Source organism: Oncorhynchus nerka, linkage group LG22 (genome assembly GCF_034236695.1).
Source record: "Oncorhynchus nerka isolate Pitt River linkage group LG22, Oner_Uvic_2.0, whole genome shotgun sequence".
In the NCBI taxonomy this organism is placed as follows: domain Eukaryota; kingdom Metazoa; phylum Chordata; class Actinopteri; order Salmoniformes; family Salmonidae; genus Oncorhynchus; species Oncorhynchus nerka.
The window spans coordinates 60,425,498-60,450,941 of record NC_088417.1 but is presented as its reverse complement, the minus strand read 5'-3'; the positions used below and the strand labels follow the sequence as shown (position 1 = coordinate 60,450,941).

Sequence of the window (25,444 nt, the reverse complement as noted above, 5' to 3'; positions counted from 1 at the left end):
CATTATTAAAGTGACCAGTGTTCCATGTCTATGTACATAGGGAAGCAGCATTTAAGGTGCAGGGATGAGTTACCCGATGGTAGCCGCCTAGTTACAGTGACTAAGTTTAGGGCAGGGTACTGGGTGGAGGTCGGCTAGTGATGGCTATTTAACAGTCTGATGGCCTTGAGATAGCTGTTTTTCAGTCTCTCAGTCTCAGCTTTGCTGCACCAACCTCACCTTCTGGATTATAGCGGAGTGAACAGGCAGTGGCTCAGGTCCTTGATGTTCTTCTTGTCCTTCTTTTGACACCGGGTGCTGTAGCTGTCCTGAAGGGCAGGCAGTGGGCTTCCGGTGAGAGCCCTATGGTTGCGGACGGTGCAGTTGCCGTACCCGACAGGATGCTCTCAATGGTGCATCTGTAAAGGTTTGTGAGGGTCTTAGGGGCCAAGCCAGCTTCCTGAGGTTGAAGAGGCGCTGTTGCTCCTACTACACCACACTGTGTGGGTGGACTATTTCAGATTGTCAGTGATGTGTACTGTCAGTGACTGAGGAACTTGAAGCTTTTCACCTTCTTCACTGTGGCCCCGTCGATGTGAATGCGTGCTCCGCTCCCTCTGCTGTCTCCTGAAGTCCACGATCAGTTCCTTTGTTTTGTTGACATTGAGGGAGAGGTTATTTTCATGTCACTTCGCCAGGGCCCTCACCTCTTCCCTGTAGGCGGTCTCGTCGTTGTTGGTAATCAGGGCTACCACTGTTGTCGTCTGAAAACTTGGAAGCGTGTGTGGCCACGCAATCATGGGTAAACAGGGAGTACAGGAGGGGGCTGAGCACACACCCTTGTGGGGCCCCTGTGTTGAGGATCAGCATAGTGGAGGTGTTGTTGCCTACCTTCATCACCTGGGGGTGGCCCACCAGGAAGTTGAGGACCTAGTCGCACAGAGCGGGGTTCAGGCCCAGGGCCCCGAGCATCATAATGAGCTTGGAGGGTACTATGGTGTTGAAGGCTGAGCTGTACTCAATGAACAGCCTTCTTACATAGATATTCCTCCTGACCAGATGGGATAGGACAGTATGCAGTACCATGTGGATTAAATACTCAGTGGATCTATTGGGGCGGTATGCAAATTAGAGTGGGTCTAGGGTGTCAGGTAAGGTAAAATGATCCTTAACTAGTCTCTCAAAGCACTTCATGATGACAGAAGTGAGTGCTACGGGGAGATAGTAATTTTGTTCAGTTACCTTCACATTCTTGGGTACAGAAACAATAGTAGGCATCTTGAAGCAAGTGGGGACATCAAGCGGGGATAGGGAGAGATTGACATTCCAACCAGCTTGTCTGCGCATGTTCCGGGGATGTGGCTAGGGATGGCGGTAGCCTTGCGGCAGCGGCCCGTGTCAGTGGCACTGTGTTATCCTCAAAGCGGGCAAAGAAGGTGTTAAGCTTGTCTGGGAGCAAGGCGTCGATGTCCGCGACGGCCGGTTTTCTCTATATAATGCGTAATTTGTGGAGTCCCTGCCACATACATCTCATGTCTGAGCCGTTGAATTGTGACTCCACTTTGTATCTGTACTGATGTTTTGCCTCTTTGATTTCCTTATCGAGGGCATAACTGGACTGGTGTATTCATCACCTTGCTGTAGTTAAATGCGATGGTTCACACACTTAGTTTTGCACGAATGCTGTCTTCTATCCAGCTTTTGGTTTGGATAGGTTTTAATTGTCACAGTGGGAACAACATCCCCTATACACTCCCTAATGAACACAGTCACCGTGTCAGTGTATACGTAAATGTTATTCTCAGAGACAACCCGGAACATTTTCCAGTCCACGTGGAAAATTCCGATCAGACCAGTGTTGAATAGACCTTAGCATTTGTAATTCCTGTTAAGAGTTTCTGCCTATAGGAAGGGAGAAGCAAAATGGAGTCGTGATCTGATTTTGCCGAAGGGAGGGCGGGGGAGCGACTTGTAGCAATCCCGGAAGGGAGAGTAACAATGGTTGAGAGTTTTTGAAGCGATGTGTTGATAGAACTTCGGTAGCGTTTCCCTCAGTTTGCTTTATTAAAGTCCCCAGCGATAATAAATGCGGCCTCGGGATCTGCAGTTTCCAGTTTGCACAAGGTCCAGTGTAGTTCCTTGAGAGCTGTCGTGGTATCGGCTTGAGGGGGAATATACACGGCTGTGACGATAACAAATAGGCTTATCAAGATCCAGTTGTGTTTGATCAGGGTTGGATAAAAAGCCTGATAGGGTGACTCCCCACAGAACACTCCACTGGGGGACAGGGACCAGCCATTTGTATGGTTGTAGTTTGGTTGTGGTTGCCCCAAGCAGAGCATCAGTCTGCCAATGTGATGCAGTGCTAAAAAAACAGACGAAGGGATGGATGGATGGAGGGGGGATGAATCTAAATGGCTGGGATTATTAAGAGGGGTCAAATCTGGTGGAATTAAGAGAGGTGGACATTATATCCTTCAATTTCAACAGGGGGGCCCATTTTAACCTGAAATAGGGATCTCCCTCAATGGACGATGTTCCCTGAATCTACTACAGAACATTGAGTGAAAAATAAAATATTTTATGATATTGGATGTACTGCTATTAATCAAACCAGAAACATATGCGGTGGGGTAATCACTTGTTTTATTAGTATTGTGAGTAAATCCAACAGGCACCATGCCACACAGAATGGAACAGTTCCTAAATATGTTGCCATTGAAGCTCACTGAACTCACATTTTAACTGTGCTGGCCTGGATAGCTAAGTTTGGAATCCATTTATGAAGTCATCAATTCGCCGAGGCTATTTTGGGAGTACAACACAAGAACTCGATAATTCACACAGATCCATACGTTAACTCTTAACAGACATTAGATCTTTGGTGGGATACATCGGGGTCGGCTGGCGATTGACAAAGCCATCCAGGGCTTTTTGAAATCTAAATGAAAGGGTGCCGAGTTGTGATGTGCGCCTCGGGCAACGTCCCTATGGGGAACAGGGTGCAATTTGGGACAGGCCCTTGGTCAGCTCCGGGAACAGGTTCTTTTAGAATTTATCCTGGGGATAATGTAGCTCATGGGCTGAGAAAGCTGTGGGGAGCAAAGGAGGAGAAGGAAGAGTGGAAATGGAGAAAGGTTGAGGATGGTGGTGGTGGTGGCAGTTGGGGTTAATACTTCTGAAAGCTCTGCCAGATCAGAGTACTGTGTATCCAGGCTCTGGAAGACAAGCTTCCAACAGTCCCCCTTTATGAGCTGACAAATAATTATCCATAACTCTATTAGCCATAGCCACTTCCAGGTTGGCAAAAAAAGGCAACATTTCAAGGACCTACTGAATTTCAAGCAGAAGGTGGACACACTGCAAGCTTATCAAAATGCAGAATAATTCCCAGTTGTAGCCCATTTAGCAGGCCATGTGTTTTTATCTCCGATGGCCAGTCTTGTCCCCCCTTTTCTCTTCTTGCTCCCTGGTCCAATGCCCACGTCCCCAGTGTGTGGTAACTATCCCTCATCCAGGCAGTCTTCTCGATGGCTGGCTTACAGCCTCCGGCCACCTTCATCTCTGAAAGGACAACACAAACCTGACAAAGCTGCATTTCTGTGGGTCACCCCCTTTACACATTTCTCCACTCCTGTCCTATCTTCCCACCCTTTATTTTCTATTCTCTTCCTATCCCCTCTTTCTTTTGTTCTCCAGAAGGAAAGTCAAAGGTACGTGCTCCCAACATGGAATTGGTCAATTTCCCTGCACTTAGCATCACCATGCACTTATCATCATCTATATCAAAGAAAGAAAATGGTGGAATATGCTTCAGAAGCCATATGCAGATGACAAAACCAGTGGTATAAGTGCAAACCAAATTAACCTTGCCCTCAGCTCATCATCGCATTCAAAGCTACTCCTGTCTTCCTATTTTCCATCCAGTTGCTTCACCGTTTCTTTTTCGACTCACAAGAGTGATTGCAAACCTCAAAACCCCAGTTCCAGAACGAGGGAGAAAAAAAAACAAATTTGGTTGCTTTGATTTGACCCAGAAAGATCCTTCTGAACTGGGGCCAGGGCTGGAGTGACTGTGACTGCAGAGCATCGACCAGCCCCACTGATCCTAGTGCAGCCATAAGGGAATAACCAGGAGGGAATCAGGACTGTAGAAATATTTTTGTAGGGCTCCGTATAGTACTTGGTGAGCTACAGTAGCTTTGTCCCACTTTCAGACACTGGGACTTCCAGTCAGTTCCTTTGTTTGTCTGTTCCCTTACTAGTCTGTGGAACTAAAGCGATCTATCCTGCAGGCTGGATTCTTTCTCCTCCGCTCTCTGTACTAAGAGGGTGGCTCTGGGCCAATTGTTCACCCTCCTTTCCCCCCTTATATATGGAACAGTGCAGCAGTTTCAGCTCCCCTTTCCAACACCAAGCCAAGGAAAGATGGAATTTCCAAGGACAGAGACACCCGTTTTCCGTGGCATTGCCAAGGTCATGCAAATGGAATACGATCTAGAGGAAAAATGTGTGAAACCTGAATCGAGTGAGTCAGTGGAAGGGGTGAGACCGGAGTTACTGGGTTGTGTGGGACCTGTGCGCAATTGTGGGAACTGGAAAGCACATGTGAGCTTAAGAAAATGGAATTCAGTAAAATGGAAGGCATGTCTTCAGTGAACCTTGAACTAGGAAGTCCCTAGAGATGTCCTACATGTTAAATTTAGGAGAAACACCCAAGTTAAACGTAAAAAAAAAAAACATTTTGATCAATAGACGATGAAATTGGGCAAGGGTTTTATTGAATTGCTTCGCTAGGTCTCTGATGAGAGGGAAACAATTGCCAAGGAGAAGATTCGGATGGTATGCCAGACGTCTTTTTCAAGTTGTGTGTTTTGTTGCTACTCAACACCTTGTGAACATTGTGGATAAGGCCAAACGGCATCATTCCCCTGTCACTCTCCTTTCCCACGAGACCCTTATCACCAATCTGACCTTTCTGTTGAGTAGTTTGGTTGTTCCAGCTTCACCGTTCCCGCAACTAAGATTCTTCAATCACGACCCAAAGTGTTTTCAGAAAAATGAAAAATAAGCCAATCCCGTAACGTTACTAGCTAACAGAGGGGTGTGCTGGGTATGATTTACAGTACTGGGCGTTCATCATTTGGTGTGTGACAAGATTCAAAAGACAGCGATTTTCCATGTGACTGTGCGTCTGTGAGAGTGTGTGGGTTTGCGTGCAAGTGTGTGTGTGTGTGTGTGTGTGTGTGTGCAAATGTATATGAGAGAGCACTGATTGAGTGAGTATGACACTGCAGCATATCACAGCACCCGGGGGATTACTCTGTCATACCTGGCAGTAGATCTGGACCAAGTACTGCAGCTCTTTGGACTCAAAGCCATTCCGTGTCACTTCGCTCTGTTCATCCGCGAGTGAAAGCTGGAATACAGAGAGGGAAAGGGAGGAGAGAGAGGGAGAGAGAAAGTATGAGACACAGTGCTTCATGTTTGGGGTTTTGGGTCAAATGGCATAAGGGCATAGATGTGGTCAGATGACAACAGATAATTTGGTTGAAACAACCCTTTAACCTTTGTCTAACCTCCCCCCTCCCTTTCTTCCAAGCAAGAGCTAAGAGAGTCTCTCAGTAGAACCAAAACAAAATAATTATCATCCCTCACAACCCCTGACAGTTATACTGAGCCCGAGGCAAGTATTCACAAACCGTCTCAGTGTAGGAGTACTGATCCAGGATCAGTTATCCCTTTTAGATTATAGTGAATATGATTATACGGACAGTTGGGATCTGATCCTAGAACAGCACTCGTACTCTGAGACGCTTTGTGTAGAAAACAAAACCGAAAAATCACCAGCCCTCATCAATGAACAAATCACTTTGTCTTTGCGTCACACAAACCCAGCTCGGGTATCATCCCCGACAGAAGAAACCACTTTAACACTCAATTCCTAATCCCTTTGCTATGACTTCGCAAGCGGAAGAGAGAGAGAACCTCAAATGTAAACGTTACAAGTCCCTTCCCTTCCCAGATGAGCTAACTAACAAAGAGAACATTGAAAGAGGAGTTGACAGAATAAAGCATGAAGGAAGGAAGGACAATCATAAGGTGGGATGATGAGACTGATTTGTCCCCAGCTGAGCCCCCCTCCCCGCTTGCCTGCCCACGTTCTTATGAAATATAAATGAGGACTGGAGCGTCCCACACAGCAGGTGAGCGTCTCTTCCATGTTACTCAGTAGACCACGGAGGAACTGATATCTGATATACATATCGTACTATTGAAAAACGTTTTGTAATGAAAGCGCAAACAAACATAAACAATGGACAAATTCAGGTAGTCCCTCGCCTCCCTCCCCATGTCGGACTGTTTGCTTCTGTTTGGTTCCTAATGAATAGGACCCTGATCTGGCTGTGAGCACTGGACCTGACAAGCTTAGATGCAGAAGCCGACTTCAACAGTTATTCGCAACAGTTTGATGCTATAGGCCTGTAGTGCCATACACTCACATTGTAGGCCTTTGTAAGATGGTTTTGTCGAATGCTGGGGGACATAGAATTTCTTCTCATTTCAGGGAGTCATTCATTTGATTGAGCCTATGACTTGTATGAAAATGAGAAGGACATTTTTTGCATAATTTATAGCTCCGTTTTCCCTTTTGAACCGGAAGTAGGAAACAAACTCCCATGTACTCCCTTTCTCAACATTAGGTATGTGTGACACCTGACAACACCTATTACTAAGCTAGGCATGCCAATTAGTGACCAACAAGCAATTTGCTTTTCTCCTAGTTGAAGCTGCTAGCCTATATCTCCCAATCAATCCCAGGTAAATTGCTTTACTTTAACACAATGTTACTATTGCAGAGACCATGTTTTACAATCCACCATTGATTGCAAGACTGTGCAGTGAATTGTATGGTTTGTGTGCTCCATTCATGCACAGACACAGACACACAGTACAACAGTCTCTGTGTTCACCCCCCATCATTGCACACACATTATGGACACACACACACACATTAAAACTGAATGGCCCTCGCTGTCCTTTGTGCCTGAAGGGGTCTGCTGCGTATCTCACAGGCACCAGACCCCTACAACCCCAACACACACACCTCCCCCACACGGCCCACCGCGTATCTCTCCGCTTCCCATCCATCCCTGTGATTGACATATCAAAAAGGAATGAGCTGGGCGTGCTGACTGGGGCACCACGTCCAAGCACTGACCTCAGCGGGGGGGGGGCAAATGATCATGTGTACACAGTCAAAGACACAAACAGGGTTAAGTGGGGTCTTGTTTGTGTGGCAAAACAAACTTAAACCCTTGCGATTCTCTCGTTGTTATGAGTGGTAGACCCTCAGCAGCTGCAGAAGACAGCTCAGCGTTTAACCTACAAATGTCGTTTGGCGAGTTAGTCAGTTTTACTTTGGTCAAGTCTGAGTTTAACTCGGGATAACCGGTACCACGAAAGTGGCTCACCTTTAGCCAGGTACATTTCTATGGCAACCAATCCTTCAGAACTAATCCTTCAGGAATGCTAACTGAAGCTGGCTAGCTTTAGACATGCCTGAGTAGATCTAGCGTGCTTCGTAGTGTTCCCCTCAGGATAGCATCAAGGTTGTCAATACACTGATCTAGGAGCAGTGGGACTGGGGCAGGATCCCACCCAACATGGAACACAACAACAGAACACTGATCAGTAGTAGGCTGCCTTCACCATCCACAGCAGAGACTGTACAGTTGATATATAGGCTAAACAGCAGTGCTTTGTATAAATCTGGGGCTGTTACTTGGTTTAAATTTGTCCATGAATGTGTGTGTGCTTATGCTTGTATATACAAAAATAATGTTTTGTCACATAGGTGCAGTGAAATGTGTTGTTTTAGAGGGTCAGCCATAGTAGTACGGTGATAGCAGTACCATACCATAGTAGTAGTACGGTGATAGCAGTACCATACCATAGTAGTAGTACGGTGATAGCAGTACCATACCATAGTAGTAGTACGGTGGTAGCAGTACCATACCATAGTAGTAGTACGGTGATAGCAGTACCATACCATAGTAGTAGTACGGTGGTAGCAGTACCATACCATAGTAGTAGTACGGTGATAGCAGTACCATACCATAGTAGTAGTACGGTGATAGCAGTACCATACCATAGTAGTAGTACGGTGGTACCATACCATAGTAGTAGTGCCATACCATATAGTAGTAGTACGGTGATAGCAGTACCATACCATAGTAGTAGTACGGTGATAGCAGTACCATACCATAGTAGTAGTACGGTGATAGCAGTACCATACCATAGTAGTAGTACGGTGGTAGCAGTACCATACCATAGTAGTAGTGCGGTGATAGCAGTACCATACCATAGTAGTAGTGCGGTGATAGCAGTACCATACCATAGTAGTAGTGCGGTGATAGCAGTACCATACCATAGTAGTAGTACGGTGGTAGCAGTACCATACGGTGATAGCATATACCATAGTAGTAGTGGTGATAGCAGTACCATACCATAGTAGTAGTAGTACGTGATAGCAGTACCATACCATAGTAGTAGTACGGTGATAGCAGTACCATACCATAGTAGTAGTGCGGTGATAGCAGTACCATACCATAGTAGTAGTACGTGATAGCAGTACCATACCATAGTAGTAGTACGGTGATAGCAGTACCATACCATAGTAGTAGTGCGGTGATAGCAGTACCATACCATAGTAGTAGTACGTGATAGCAGTACCATACCATAGTAGTAGTACGGTGATAGCAGTACCATACCATAGTAGTAGTGCGGTGATAGCAGTACCATACCATAGTAGTAGTATGGTGATAGCAGTACCATACCATAGTAGTAGTACGGTGATAGCAGTACCATACCATAGTAGTAGTACGGTGATAGCAGTACCATACCATAGTAGTAGTATGGTGATAGCAGTACTTTTGTATTGTATTACTAAAATTGATTTTAAAAAACAAGAAAATGTTTAGTCACATACACCAGATAGGTGCAGTGAAATGTGTTGTTTTACAGGGTCCTAGTAGTACAGCGCCCCTGGAAGAAATGAGGGTTAAATGTCTTGCTCAGGTACTCACCATACTACTACAACACTCTAACCGCTAGGCTACCTGCCGCTCCTATCCTCGTGGGTACCAGAAATCCCCAAGTCCCCACAAGGATATTAAAACAAGAACTTCTCCCAGGACTCCCGAGTGGCGCAGCGGTCTAAGGCGTCACTACAGACCCTGGTTTGATCCCGGGCTGTTTCACAGCCGGCCGTGATCGGGAGTCCCATAGGGCGGCGCACAATTGGCCCAGCATCGTCCGTCCGGGTTCGGGGAGGGTTTGGCCGTCATTTTAAAATAAGAATTTGTTCTTAAATGACTTGACTAGTTAAATTAAGGTTTTTAAAAATTGCTATAGGTTTAGAATTAGGGCTAGGGGTTCAGTTTGGGGTTAGGAGTTCAGGTTAAGGTTTAGGGAAAATAGGATTTTGAATGGAAATCAATTTCAGGTCCCCACAAGGATAGTAAAACATATGCTGTGTGTGTGACCAGGTTCAATATGCACCTGTCAACACTGTTAGCCACCGTTCTGCACTTCAGACAGACACTTAAATGAAAGTCCTCTAAGTTAGACACATTAGCAAGGGCCTCTAATCATAGGAAAATGACATGCCTCTGTCAAACGGTCAATTTCAGAGTGCATGGATGGAGTTGTCCTAGAAAAATGGCAGAAATCAACAGTACCATGCTCCAAACACATCTAGGGCCTCATTTTGAAAAGCTTAATTGGTGTCCTTGGTGGTGTTCTTGGCATTAGCCTCGAAGTCTTCGAATGCTTGGAATTGTTGAACTAGAGAAGTAGCATCCTGCCATTTTCACCTGCTATTTAAACATCTCATCTCCATCTTTTGAGCCAGTGGGTTTACTGTGTTACAAAAAGTATGCAAGGCTACGTGTGGAACGCAAAATAGCAGGCTTGGTTTAAATGCCATTGTAACTCTAGATGGCTTGGCATTGCCTACTGTTTGCAGCGACGACTTTTCGCTTCCTCCCTCTCTCTTCTTCTATTCTGTGTTTTCACTTTTGTTAGCTACCACTCCCCATACCCTCTTTATTTCATCTTCAGTGTTATGTTTGCTCAAATAGTTACACAGACAGAGAACTTTGAGGAGAAAGGAGTTTGTTCTTTAAGAGCTTAGAAAGTGTGCTGAACAAACAATGTTAAGGGACACGAGAGAGCGAGAGAGAGCGAGAGAGAGCCTGCGCTCGGAGCAGGGGAACAACTAGTCCTATATACCAACAGCAGGGCTTTTCTCAGCGCAGGGCAGAGGCAATGAAAACAAACGCCGCATGCAATCCCAAAGAGGCCAACATTTGTGTCGAGCGAAAAATACTTTCCCTATTACGGCAGTAGGGTGTTAGAGCGGAAATCAGCAGTTGAAACAATAAAGTTCTCCCCGCACCTGTTTTGGTAAAAAGCTGAAGAAAGTTTCAAGTTATAAAGTCACATGCACAAGTACAGTGAAATGCCTTTCTTGCAGCTCTAACCCCAACAACGCAGTAATCAATAACAATGTAATACAAAAATAACAAAATAACAAATACAACAGTAAGTAAGCATACTATATACAGGGTCATTTCCATTACCATAGTTACAATGTGCAGGAATACTGGAAAGATGGTGGTAGATATGTTTTGGGGTAAGGTGACTAGGCATCAGGATATATAAGAGTAGCAGCGTATATGATGATTGTATGTGAGTGTGTAAAGTCAGTATAAATGTATGTGCATATTATTTGTGTGAGCAAATGGAGTGTTTGTGTGTGTGTTGGAGTATCAGTGTACATAGTGTGTAGGGCACTGAGTGTGCATAGAGACAGTGCAACAATAAGAATAAAATACAAAGGTCAACTCAGATAGTCCATGTAACCATTTTGTTAGCTAATTAGCAGTTTTATGGTACAGGGATAGAAGCTGTTCAGGAGCCTGTTGCTGTCAGACTTGATGCATTGGTCCCGTATGCCGTTCGGAAGCAAAGAAAACAGTGTATGGTTCGAGTGGTTGGAGACTAACGATTTTTCTGGCCTTCCTTCCACACCGCCTGATAGAGGTTCTGGACGGCAGGGACCTCAGCCCCAGTGATGTACTGGACTGTCCACCCCCCCCTCTGTAGCGCCATCCGACCGAGGGCGGTGTTATTGTCATATCGAGCAGTGATACAGCCAATCAATATGCTCACAATGGTACAGCTGTAGAACCTTTTCAACCTCCTGAGGGGGAAGAGGCACTGTCGCACCTTCTTCATGACGGTGTGCGTGTGTGGACCATTTTAAATTCTTAGTCACTTGGACACAGAGGAACTTGAAGCTATCGACCTGCTCCACTGCAGCCCTGTCAATGTAGATTGGGGTGTGCTCGACCCCCCATTTCCTGTAGTCCACGATCAGCTCCTTGGTCTTACTGACATTGAGGAAGAGGTTGTTGTTCCGGAGGGGGGGGGGGGGGGGGGGCAAAGCATATACCCCGTGGGGCCCTGTGTTAAGGGTCAGCATGGGAGTTGATGTTGCCTACCCTCACACCATCTGGGGTCGACAAGTCAGGAAGTCCAGGATCCAGTTGCAGAGGGAGGTGTTCAGTCCCAGGGTCTTAAGCTTAGAGGGGACAATGGTGTTGAACACTGAGCTGTAGTCAATGAACAGCATTCTCACATAGGTGTTCCTCGTATATAGCGGGTGAAGGCAGTGTGGAGTCAAATTGAAAGTGTGTTTTCTGTTGGGGCTGTATGCAAATTGGAGTGGGTCCAGGGTGTCTGGGATGATTGAGTTGATGTGTGCCATAACCAGCCTCTCAAAGCACTTCATGATTACAGATGTGAGAGCTACAGGGTGGTAGTCATTGTGGCATGAAGCCTTGGAGTTTTAATGAACAGGAATGATGGTGGTCATCTTCAAACATGTGGCAGTTACAGACTGGGATGAGGAGACGTCAAAAATGACAATGAATATACCTGCCAGCTGTTCTGCGCATGCTCTGAGAACGTTGTTTTGTCAAAGCGTGCATAAAATGCATTGTGTTCGTCTGGTACAGAGGCATCGTTGGGCAGATCACGGCTGGGTCTTCCTTTGTAATCCATAATGAACTGTAGCCCCTGCCACATGCGGCGGGCGTCGGAGCCTGTGTAATATGGGTAACTCCTGTTTGAGCTTCTGCTTGAAAACAGGAAGCAGGAGTACGGAGTTATGATCTGACGAATGGCGGACGAGGGATGGCCTTGTATGCTTGCTTATGGGTAAAATACCAGTGGTCTATGACGAGAGTCCTGTTGGTAGGAAATCCGTGATCGGAAGTCATCCATCTTATTATCATCCTCATCAACAGGTGGCCGGTTCTCCCTTCGCCTTAATCTTGCCAGGATCCACCCTCTCTTGAGTCTAACATCGCTGTTTCCTCTTGGGTAGCCAGGAAATTGGTCCGGAATTACAGAAAGAGCCCAGGGCAGACGAGTCGAAGTTGAAGCCATAATTGAGGTAAGTATGTGCCGATCTGATGTTCAAAATGTTTTGTCGGTTGTAAGAAATGATAGCAGATACATTTTGAGAAAATAAACTACATAACGGCAGCCATCCAGTACCACGGCATCTTTAACCACTCAAATTCATAGACAGAGCTATGATGATTAGTGTTTTAACCATGTTTTAAGGCTATAGTGTTTGTTGACATTTACTAAAACAAGCTTGTATTTTGGTGTATGACAGTTGAACTAAGCTCATGAGGCATTTATAAGTTATATTGAAGAATCAAATGGGTACATATCATTCATTTTTTAAGTCCAAAAATGGATGTAGTAACTGCAGATCGACCCCTTAAGAGTTTGGACTGCTTCTGAACAGAGACAGGGTGAGTGTTGGGTGGTGATACGCACACACTCAAGCTGTCATGCACATAGTACGCGCACAAACACAATGTTATGCACACATGGAAAGGGAAGGCTACATGTACACACACAGTCACACATACAGTCACACACACAGTCACACACAAATGAATTCATTACCGGTGGCGCTCAATGACAGTTCAATGAACCGGGAGTGACAGAGCCACCAGTCTATTGTTCAGCTGGGATCCCTGCTGCTGAGCCACACGTACACACTCATTTGTGCCGCTCCGTAAAAAAAAAGAAAGTTTGTAATTCCAACTCCCAGCCAGTGCATATGCCTCTGCTATTGCACTGTCTGGCGGTGAAATACTGTCTTGCACATAGACATAAATCCACCACAGTGACAGAAGATTCCATTCACGGTGGCCTTGCTCCAGAGAGAATGTGTGTGTATGTGTATATATATATATTACACACATGTGCGCGCGAACAGCTATTGCTGCCTTCTAGCTATCTAGTACAGTCAAGGTGCCAGTCTCCTAACACAGAGAAAAGGAAAAATTGAAAAGAAGAACAAGAGGCGATAAAGAGAGCGGTGCTCCCATTCAGTACTCACAGCAAAAGAGTCCTGTTGCCACTGCTTTCGCCGTCCAGCCTTTCGTTTGGCTTCCCCTCACGCAGCCTCTCAGGGGTTCAACGTAGAAAGAGAGCCCCCCTACTTAACACACACCCTGAAGCCTGCAGAATCCATCTCTCACCGCGCGTGTGTCAAAGTGGCAGGTTCCCCCGTCCCACCAGCCTCTGTTCCCCTCGCGTCTGATACAAATCCACTCTGCAGGACACAGATGTCAGCCCCGTCTCCTTACGAGCTCACACACACACACACTCTCTCGGTTTGTGTGTGTGGAGTGCAACTCCTCCCAGAGAGAGCGAGAAGAGGGCGGCAGCGGTAGCACCGGCAGCAGTAGAGCACTTGTTTGTTAGGTTTGGAAGATTCCACGTCGGGACCTGTGTGGTTTTCATCCATTCCGTTTTGTTCTCCACATCTCTCAACCTTGTGATGCTCTCTGGGCTCCTTTCTCTCCCACTTTCTCACTCTCCCCCTTTGTCCTACTTCATGTCTTAGTTAGCTCTGGTTCAACAGGGCATAAATTACGCTCAATTTCACGAGCAGAAGAAGTAGCTGATGAAAAAGTGCTTTTCTTTCCTGCACTGCACACCCGCTCTGTCCGTCTCTCCATCACATGCTTTCGCTCTCTCCTCTTTCCCTCACTCGCCCCCTCCTTTCATTGGTACAGTCCCCAGGACAAAGCGAGAGGGCTGGAGGGAGCCAAAAGAAACAGAGGGGAGGGGTGTGTAGAGGAGGTGGGAAAGGGGTTGCCTTTGCAGGAGAGCAGTTATTTTCTCCAGCACGTGGCCTAACTCTGTATTTCTTTCCTTTCTAGAATTAGGCAATCTCCACACTTGAGCATCAATGTCTATTTACATTTCGCAACAATTTTCAGCTCAGTTTTACTTTCAATTAATGTAATTTTACAGAATAGTCTACTGCTATAAATTATGGTTATGGTGACATTGTTGCACATAGAGGCCAAGAAGCATAATTCCATTGACCCCAGCTGAGGCTTTTGTCTTGTACTCATGTAAAACAAGGATTTATAGTGGCTTCATTTGCGCCTTGACCCAACGGTTACCAGGGGTTGTAGCTATAGAACTAAAATCATTCCTAAAAAAAGGATACACCAGCCAAAAATGCCAAGGTATGAGGGGATATGTCCATTCTATAAATTATATTTCTATGGTTGCAGCCATAGACATGCATGAAGATAAACTAAAATAAATGATCTATGGTTGCAACAGAAGCAGGGATGACATTGTGAGTGCCATCCCATCTGATGGCCATTAGAAGCAGTTTTCCGTGAGGACAGTCAAGTCATAGACTGCGTCCCAAATTACACCTTATTCCCTACATAGTGCACTACCTTTGACCAGGGCACATAGGGCTCTGATAAAAAAAAAATGGTGCACTATGTAGGGAATAAGGAGCCATTTGGGATGTAGCCTGAGAGAAGGGGGAGGGAGAGGGGAGCAGACCGCCACATGGTCATAACATCAGGACGAGCCAAGTGCACTGGCCCGCTGGATCTGCCCCAATGAGCAATTCCTCCCGTGTCTGCTTTACTGCTAAAACACATTGAGACTTGACTGGGAAAGTGCTTGTGTGTACTGTGTGCTAGGCTACATATTTGCAGATTTTGTCAGGGAGATCTGGCTGTACAATGCATGCGGAAAGTATTCAGACCCCTTCACTTTTTTCACATTTTGTTACGTTACAGCATTATTATTTTTCCCCCATCAATCTACACACGATACCCCATAAGTATTCAGACCCTTTACTCAGTACTTTGTTGAAGCACCTTTGGCAGTGATTATAGCCTCAAGTCTTCTTAGGTATGATGCTACAAGCTTGACACACCTGTATTCGAGGAGTTTCTCCCATTCTTCTCGGCAGATCTCAAGTTCTGTCAGGTTGGATGGGGAGTGTCGCTGGACAGCTATTTTCAGGTCTCTCCAGAGATGTTCGATCGGGTTCAAGTCCGGGCTCTGGCTGGACCACTCAAGGACATTCAGAGACTTGTCCCAAAGCCACTCCTGTGCTGCCTTGGCTGTGTGCTCAGGGTCATTGTCCTGTTGGAAGGTGAACCTTCGCCCCAGTCTGAAGTCCTGAGCGCTCTGGAGCAGGTTTTCATCAACGATCTCTGTACTTTGTTTCATTCATCTATCCCTCAATCCTGACTAGTCTTCCAATCCCTGCCGCTGAAAAACATCCGCACAGCATGATGCTGCCACCACGCTCCACCGTAGGGATGGTGCTCCGTTTCCTCCAGACGTGACGTTTGGCATTCAGGCCCAAGAGTCCAGTCTTGGTTTCATCAGACCAGAGAATCGTGTTTCTCGTGGTCAGTCTTTTGGTGCCTTTTGGCAAACACCAAGCGGGCTGTCATGTGCCTTTTACTGAGTAGTGGCTTCCGTCTGGCCACTCCAACATAAAAGCCTGATTTGGTGGAGTGCTGCAGAGATTGTTGTCCTTCTGGAAGTTTCTCCCATCTCCACAGAGGAGATCTGGAGATCTGTCAGAGTGACCATCGTGTTCTTGGTCACCTCCCTGACCAAGGCACTTGTCCCCCCGATTGCTCAGTTTGGCTGGCCGGGTGGCAAGCTCTAGGAAGAGTCTTGGTGGTTCCAAACTTCTTCCATTAAGAATGATGGAGGCCACTTGCTTTTTGCTCTGACATGCACTGTCAACTGTGGGACCTTAAATAGACAGGTGTGTGCCTTTCCAAATCATGTTCAATCAATTGAATTGACCATAGGTGGACTACAATCAAGTTGTCGAAACATCTCAAGGATGAATGAAAACAGGATGTACCTGAGCTCAATTTCGAGTTTCATAGCAAAGGGTCTGAATACTTATGTAAATAAGGTATGTTTTTTATTTATAAAGCACTTTTTTTCCCGCTTTGTCATTATGGGGTGTTGTGTGTAGAAAAAACTATGTAATCGATTTTAGAAACTGGTTGTAACATAAAATATGGAAAAAGTCCAGGGGTCTGAATACTTCCCAAATGCACTGTATGCCTGCCGATGTTATAGAAATATCTAATAGCTAGGTAGTTGGGGCGGACTCTGTCAGAATGTTACATTTCAGGTTTACTACATGAAAACCACATAAATCCCATCTTAAAAATCATCAGAGCACATGATTGAAGCCATTAAAAAATGTGTTATTTTGGACACAAGCTGAGGAAAATACAAGTTCAAAATAAGCTTGGGCAGTATACAGATTGTCATACCGACCGTGTGCCATACTGGGATATTCGGTAATACCGGAATTGAACACAAAGGGTGCTATTTTCAATCTCCACTGAGCCTTAGAATGCTAACGAGCATATGGCAAACATTTTATAGTCTCTAACCTAAACTATTTGCAAGACAAATCCCAGTTCATAAAGTTATATAAGTAACTCAGATGTTACTCACAGTTTTCCGTACACACAAAAATATTATACAGCAAGGCTCTTGATCCAGGAGGGGATTCTATGCTTTTATCAAGCGAAGCTTGATTTTCTAAGAACCTAACCACGTAACTAGATAGCTAAGTAGCTACTAATTTAGCAAACCAAAATGCACAACTGCAAAGCATTTAACTGTCTAAAATGTGCTATCTAGTTTGAAAACATTTAGTTGTTAATTCCATTTTGTAACTAAATCACCTTGGCACAACAGTGATTTACTCACAAAACTCTGGTTTTGTTGTTGGGTGCTTGTAAACAAACACCATATGACTGGGGACTACTAGGCTTCGTAATGAAAAATGATGTGACAGGTGAAATGAAGAACACGGTCTTCTTTGTCTCTTAACTTATTGCACAAGTTGACTGCATGTATTTACTTAAAAAGTAGCTAAAAAAAAAAAAAAAAATGTAAAACCATCTCGTGGCTATTTCCAAATACCTCTGTATCCAGTATACCGCCCAAGCCTAGTTAGTAATTTTGGGGGAGAACACAGAACAAATTGTTAGTAGGCCATGAGTGATTTTTGTGTGCGTGTGGGGGCCAGGTCATTTGTATAGTTTTGTTTTGGGGGGCAGCAGCCCAAAATTGGGTTGATAACATTTAACCGGTTAGCCACTGAAAATACATTTGACCGGTCATGCTTATCAGTCAATAGGTCATTTGTATAGTTTTGTAATATTTAATTGGTGTGTGTATTTTCGTTAGTCGTAATGCATTTTATTTATCACATGCGCACAGCATACAGAGCATGGTTGGAGGAGCGGAATAGCCTACCACCAGTCAGACAGAGTGAAAGCAGCTCCTCAAAAAGCCTGTAGGCTACTGGGTTGAACTCTGCTTTTGTAAGACCAGTCATTGAAAACAATTCTAAATGCAATCGCGTGTTAAAAACTTGTGGCAATGATCAAAAATGAGATATTTTGTATTTCTCAATCTCAACGCGTAAAGCGCATTCGCTATTCCGCTGCATGGGCTATAGTCTGCCTATCGTTGACTATCAGCGCGTCACCAACCACTTTGCAATGTGAGTTTGAGGCAGTATAACTTTTGGAAACCTGAATGTTTTACTTCGCTTCAAATAATGAGGCATGTCTTAACTTGCTTCAAAGTAGCCTTGCCAAAATCCATCTACTGAAACGTGGATGGAATTATTTTACAAATACTTTCTCGTACCATTTAACCAGCATTTCTCTGCTGTTCTACTACTGGTTTTCACAACTTTCATTTTTTTGTCCAGAAGCCAAGGGCACAATCCTAGTCATACAAGCAACACATCATAGTATTTGCTATTAGATTAGGTGTGCTCTTTTAAGTTTCTAACAGATGTTCATCTCTGTCACATATGGAACTGCTCGCATTAGGTGGGCTGTTTAGAACGATGTTTTCCGCAAATTGCATTTTGGCAAAAGTTTGAAAATGAGGTTTTGTTAGAATGAGGTTTCATTACAGGAGTTGTATGTTCAATAGGTTATAGCCTTTTGACTGTAAATCGATTGGCGCTTAACGAAACATGTCCGGTCCTTTTAGGCGTGCATAGTATCAGAGACGAATAAGCTAAGCGAGAGGTTTCACTCCTGTCAAAATAAGTCCAAAATAAGTCGAATGCATTTCTATGGGCTTATACTGGGACCTAAACTTGTCTCCTGCATTCCCTCCTTGGGACGACTCCCCTTGTTAGGGCGGAAACATAACAGATATGATAGTATTTTCTGTTGGTCACGTCATTTTACTGTTCGGGAAAAATGTAAATTTGTTGACCAGTTAAATGAGGGTCAGTTAGTAGGCAGAAAAATTGACCGAAATTTGCATCCCTACCCAAAATATTTGTTTAGTTTTGGGTCCAAAAATAATGAGGAATTCACCTACAAATGTGTTTAATTGAAATCTGTTCCATATTCCCACTAATTAAAAAAGTGATCGTGTCTCAATGTAATCAAGGTACGAAATAGTTTTTTTCAAATGTAATCTCTTTTTGGGATAAATTGTGATCAGTTTGCAGTGTACAAATTATTATAATTAGCCTATGTTTCTGGCCCTATGACCAAAAACAACCCGCGGCTGAATCTAGTTGCCTACCCCTGATGTAGGCTATATCGCTGCCACAATAACTCAGGAGACAAGCTTGGAAAATCTCACACACAGGGACATACATAGCCCGTAGTACTACTGAAAATCTCACACACTGGGACATATATAGCCCGTAGTACTACTGAAAATCTCACACACTGGGACATACATAGCCCGTAGTACTACTGAAAATCTCACACACTGGGACATATATAGCCCGTAGTACTACTGAAAATCTCACACACTGGGACATACATAGCCCGTAGTACTACTGAAAATCTCACAAACTGGGACATACATTGCCCATAGTACTACTGAAAATCTCACACACAGGGACATGCATAGCCCATAGTACTACTGAAAATCTCACACACTGGGACATACATAGCCCGTAGTACTACTGAAAATCTCACAAACTGGGACATACATAGCCCTTAGTACTACTGAAAATCTCACACACAGGGACATACATAGCCCATAGTACTACTGAAAATCTCACACACAGGGACATGCATAGCCCATAGTACTACTGAAAATCTCACACACTGGGACATACATAGCCCGTAGTACTACTGAAAATCTCACACACAGGGACATACATAGCCCGTAGTACTACTGAAAATCTCACACACAGGGACATACATAGCCCGTAGTACTACTGAAAACCCCCACAGAGCTGGAAAGAGTCCACATGGGGGGAAATCCTGGAATCAAGCAGAGGAAAAAACTTGGCTGACCAAATCTCATTGCTGACCTCTCCTCTGTCATCAGACATAATCCACTACGGTTTTCATTTCAGTTGTTTAATGTTTCAAAAGGCCAAACGGATGAGGTTGGTAATGATTTATAGCCTATGTTAAGTCATCCTCAGCCAATAGTTTTCCATTTGTCAATAATCCAAATTTTGTCTACAACAGTCACAACATTGGCAAAAATCCCAAACTGGCATATAGCCAACTTTGTCAACAATCTAAACTTGGTCAATAGTCCCCACCATATGTCCCTCTGACATCAATTAGTCAGATGCCACTTAAGTTGGGTGGCACGTCAGGGACTACTAGATCTTAATTTCTCATCAGCCACAACAGACAGCTATAAATATAATCATATCATAAGCCAAAGGTGACCTAGTTCGTTCAACTTTTTCATGGCAGGTTTGTATGATTCACCAACGTAACCATCTATATGTCTCAAATTAAGAATTTGACATGTATGCCATAGTAAGCCTAGATATAGGTCAGGGATGAATGGGATTTTTGTCTTTCTCAAAAACACACTGTACCAAGTACGAACAGAAACTGATGCCATGATTGCACTGCAACAAATGCAGGAGTTTCAAATAATTCTGCTACAGGGAAGAAGTACAGCATAAGCAGATAATATTTTTCTTGTTTGCTAAAGAGAAGTGGGGGACTGCGGAGGTAGATGTGTTTGGATTGGCCCTCCCACACAGACACTTCAAACACTGCCATTTTTATCAGGCTGCAGAGGTTTTCAAGTGCTGTTCGCCTGTGGGGCAACACCGCAGTGCTTCAAAACAAACAGAGAAACATTGAAAGATGTATTCATTATGACCAACTGGGAAGGACGCTACTGTAGTTTACTGACGCTAGTAAGAACTGAAGTTTTCTTTTGACTGGATTTAAAACACTGGATCGGGGATATTGTGCCAAAATGCAAATCCCCTTATGAAACAAAGACTGATAACAGTTGACTTACCGTACACACTACTACTGTACACAAACACTGGAGCTGTCTCTGCTGTTGTGACATCACTGAGAGTAGCTTACAGGGCAGGCGGTCAGGCAGGCGGTCAGGCAGGCAAGCACTCACTGGGGCTAAAAATGTACTTGCATCTCTTGTCAATATGGTCCATGGCCCTGTAATTCAGGGAACTCTTCAGCAACATGCTGCTATGCTGACTTTATTGCATAGCCCCATTTCTAGTGTTTCCAAGTAGTCACACAGTACAACGCTAACTACAGCATCATGTTGTTGGTTGAACAACACAAACTGCTAAACTTAAACTATGGTTTCATTTCTAGTGAAGCTTTTGCGACGATTCAATCTCTCTCTGGAGCCCAGCCAGGCTACTTTTGAAATGTACAGAACGTTAGACATTTGATAGTCAGGATAATACAAGAAACAATGAAGCTAGTTCCATGAACCAAAACAAGCATTTTCTTCCTTACAAGAGGCAGAAAAAAAGAGTCAAAAGTGTAATTCAGGGAGTCTTCAGCGGTAAAGTCATTGTTGGAGCACTCCCAGAATGAACCCTTTCACCCCCAAAGCCAACTCAGCAGTTTGGATTTCCCACGTTCCAGGCTTTCACTGCCGGAGGCCCCCTAGGCAGAGCAGAGGGAGAGGTAGAGTTCTGATGGAAAGAAAATTGAAGACGAAAGGGGAGAGGTACGTTAGCTTAAGACTAGAAGCAATGCTAAGGTACATGTACTGTGCAGTGTGGGGAAGGTAGTAGGTTGGGAATTGCCAGTGACAATATATAGAATCGTGAGAATTGCAATACATATTGTAATTCTCACGATTCTATATATTGCGATTCAATACTGAGATTTTGCGATTTCATTGTCCAAACATATTGCTCAATAATATATATATATATATATATATATATATATATATCTATATCTGCTACAGAGGGACAAAAAAGAGCCATGAGAAAGCAAGTTTTGAAGTCATGGAAATAAGTGCTGAAAACAAATTGGCTCCCCTTTTAAAAAGACGATGGAAAACAAGCTATGAAGGAAAAATACTGCCGTTTGTGCAGGTACAGCCAACTAGTGCAAAAAATATTATCAAAAATAATATCCCCATAGGTACAGAGCCTTCAAAAAGTATTCATACCCCTTCACTTATTCCACATTTTGTGGTGTTACAGCCCAAATTCAAAATGGATAAAATAGATAAGATTTTCTCACCCATCTACACACAATATCCCTTATAAACATGTTTTGTTTTTGCTGTGCAAATTTATTGAACATGAAATAGTCATATCTTATTTACATAAGTATTCACACCCCTGAATCAATACTTTGTAAAAGCACCTTTGGCAGTGTTTACAGCTGGGTAAGTCTCTAAGAGCCTTCCACACCTGGATTGTGCAATGTTTGCCCATTATCCTTTTCAAAATTCTTCAAGCTCTGTCAAATTGGTTGTTGATCATTGCTAGACAACCATTTTCAGATCTTGCCATAGATTTAAGTCAAAACTTTAACTCGGCCACTCAGGAACATTCACTGTCGGCAAATGCAGTCTGGAATCTTCTGGCATCACAGCACAACATCGCTCTAATCACAGTCAGAAAACCGTTGAAGAAACTTGAGTGGACTTATGGAAAGGCTCTGTAAGACATATACATACATATTTATTTAACTAGGCAAGTCAGTTAAGAACAAATTCTTATTTACAATGACGGCCTACACTGGCAAAACCCAGATGACGCTGGGCCAATTGTGCGCTGTCCTATGGGACTCTCAATCACAGCCGGATGTGATACAGCCTGATTTCGTACCAGGGACTGCAGTGATGCCTCTTGCACGGAGACGCAGTGCCATAGACCTCTGCGCCACTCGGGAGCCATGACCAATATATATATTTATTTTTTTGTCCAACACGTTGTACACTGATCTCCACAGATGATTGTCGACATGGTTGTATGCTCTGCAAAAACATTCACATTTTTAGTACACAATTATTGATTTTATTGCACAGTATGCCTACACATTGATAGGCTATACAAATACCTTTACTTTTGGTGATCCTCTCAGCTCCGGCTCATTTTCAAGTCCTATGGTGGTTACAGTCCTAACCCTGGAATGGGTAAGCACCATAGAAAGAAGCTGGCTTGATGAAAACTGTCTGTAAGCCGGAATAGGGTCTGCTTGGACCAAAACACACTGCCGCCTGGGTTTGCATTGCAAATGAGGGCATAAACTGGGTCAAGACGCCAGCAGGTTAAATAGACCTTTATGGAGTAATATAAAAGATTAGATAAAAATAAATATATGAAAGACCTACAACACCTACGGTAGGCCTATAGTATATCTAAACATGTTTGTTTAATCTCTACATGTAGGTCTCTGGATTTAAACCCGATCAAACTTGTTTGGCATCAGCTGAAAACATTCATCCGTAACTCTGCCAAGCCTACAGTACAAGCAAAGATGAACTGGTGAAGGTCATCCAGGCGTTTTGGCTTGAGAAATTGACGATACAATTCCCCTTTTACCCCCCTTCTTGGCAAGAGTCTTTCTTCCTGCTAATAGCCCATAACGGGTGGATCAATGGTTTCTTTTGTGTCCCAAATATTGAACTAGTGTATTAATTACAGTAATTTACCATTCTCATTCTCAGACTGGAACCATTTTCAAATAACCGAACGTGAGCGGTTGTAATCTCAATAAAGGGAAAAAGGACATTCTTGAACACGGGGTGAGACAATAGGCCCTTTTTATTTTGTCTGGCTTGCCATTCTAAATAAAAACGGAATATTTTTTGCTCATATAATTTAAAACAGGTCGCTCTCCGCCCGACTCGCCGCTTATTTTAGTTAAACGCTCTTCACGGACCGTGCTTATTTGAGACCAAAACTAGCGATCAATTGTAGAGTCGTGACTTTTTATTATCACTTCAATTTTCTTTTCTTCACTTCTAGACTATCAGAAAGAAGGTTGGTACTAGAGGTCGACCGATTATGATTTTTCAACGCCGATACCGATTATTGGAGCTCCAAAAAAGCCAATACCGATTAGTCGGCCAATTTTTAAATGTATTTATTTGTAATAATGACAATTACAACAATACTGAATGAACACTTATTTTAACTTAATATAATACATCAATAAAATCTATTTAGCATCAAGTAAATAATGAAACATGTTCAATTTGGTTTAAATAATGCAAAAACAAAGTGTTGGAGAAGAAAGTAAAAGTGCAATATGTGCTATGTAAGAAAGCTAAGGTTAACGTTCCTTGCTCAGAACATGAGCATATGAAAGCTGGTGGTTCCTTTTAACATGAGTCTTCAATATTCCCAGGTAAGAAGTTTTAGGTTGTAGTTATTATAGGACTATTTCCCTCTATACTATTTGTATTTCATTAACCTTTGACTATTGGATGTTCTTATAGGCACTTTAGTATTGCCAGTGTAAAAGTATAGCTTCCATCCCTCTCCTTGCTCCTCCCTGGGCTCGAACCAGCAACACAATGACAACAGCCACCATCGAAGCAGTGTTACCCATGCAGAGCAAGGGGAACAACTACTAGATGGCTCAGCGCGAGTGACGTTTGAAACGCTATTAGCGCCTGCTAACTAGCTAGCCATTTCACTTAGGTTACACCAGCCTCATCTCGGGAGTTGATAGGCGTGAAGTCATAAACAGCACAATGCTTGACGCACAACAAAGAGCCGCTGGCAAAACGCCTGAAAGTGCAGTTTGAATGAATGTTTACGCGCCTGCTTCTGCCTACCACCGCTCAGTCAGATACTTAGATGCTTGTATACTCAGTCAGATTATATGCAACGCAGGACATGCTAGATAATATCTAGTAATATCATCAACCATGTGTAGTTAACTAGTGATTATGATTGATTGTTTTTTATAAGATAAGTTTAATGCTAGCTAGCAACTTACCTTGGCTTACTGCATTCGCGTAACAGGCAGTCTCCTTGTGGAGTACAACGAGAGAGAGGCAGGTCGTTATTGCGTTGGACTAGTTAACTCTAAGGTTGCAAGATTGAATCACCCGAGCTGACAAGGTGAAAATCTGTCGTTCTGCCCCTGAACGAGGCAGTTAACCCACCGTTCCTAGGCCGTCATTGAAAATAAGAGTGTGTTCTTAACTGACTTGCCTAGTTAAATATTAAATAAAGTGTAAGGTGTAAAAAATTTTTTTTTATAATAATATTAGTCAAATCGGCGCCCAAAAATACCGATTTCCGATTGTTATGAAAACTTGAAATCGGCCTTAATTAATCAGCCATTCCGATTAATTGGTCGACCTCTAGTTGGTACTTTCTTATTTTGATCCAAAGACATGAATGAGTGAGTCACTCGGCTTTATGTTGCTGCCGAGGCTATATGAATGCCCCATCAACTTGATCATTTAGCAGACATCACTTGCTGCTTATATTCAGTCAAAACATATATTTTAAGAATATTATGGAATATAATTGTATATTCTAAAACATTTTAGTTTCTCTTAGAATAAAAACCTTAGTATAACAACAGTTTTAGTAAGTAATATGCTACAGTCCAGTTACAGCTTCTTCTGACCAAGTAGAAAGGTGTGCGTGCAGGACATAATACCAATAATTACACTATTGTTCTAAATTCAATTACCTTCACACTCATCATTCAGTTAATTGACATTCAATTTGGAAGTTGTGCACAATTATCAGTTTCTTTTTGGTTTATATCGCCCATTC

At 43.6% G+C, this 25,444-nt stretch overlaps 1 protein-coding gene across 1 annotated transcript in view; it reads right to left on the bottom strand.

Annotated features, from left to right (window-relative positions):
* Positions 1-25,444, bottom strand: part of LOC115105423 (rho GTPase-activating protein 32-like) — a 225,765-nt gene that overhangs the window by 67,174 nt on the left and 133,147 nt on the right. The window contains 1 exon segment of the mRNA XM_029627457.2: positions 5,312-5,398. Coding sequence (XP_029483317.2) covers positions 5,312-5,398 — 87 coding nt within the window.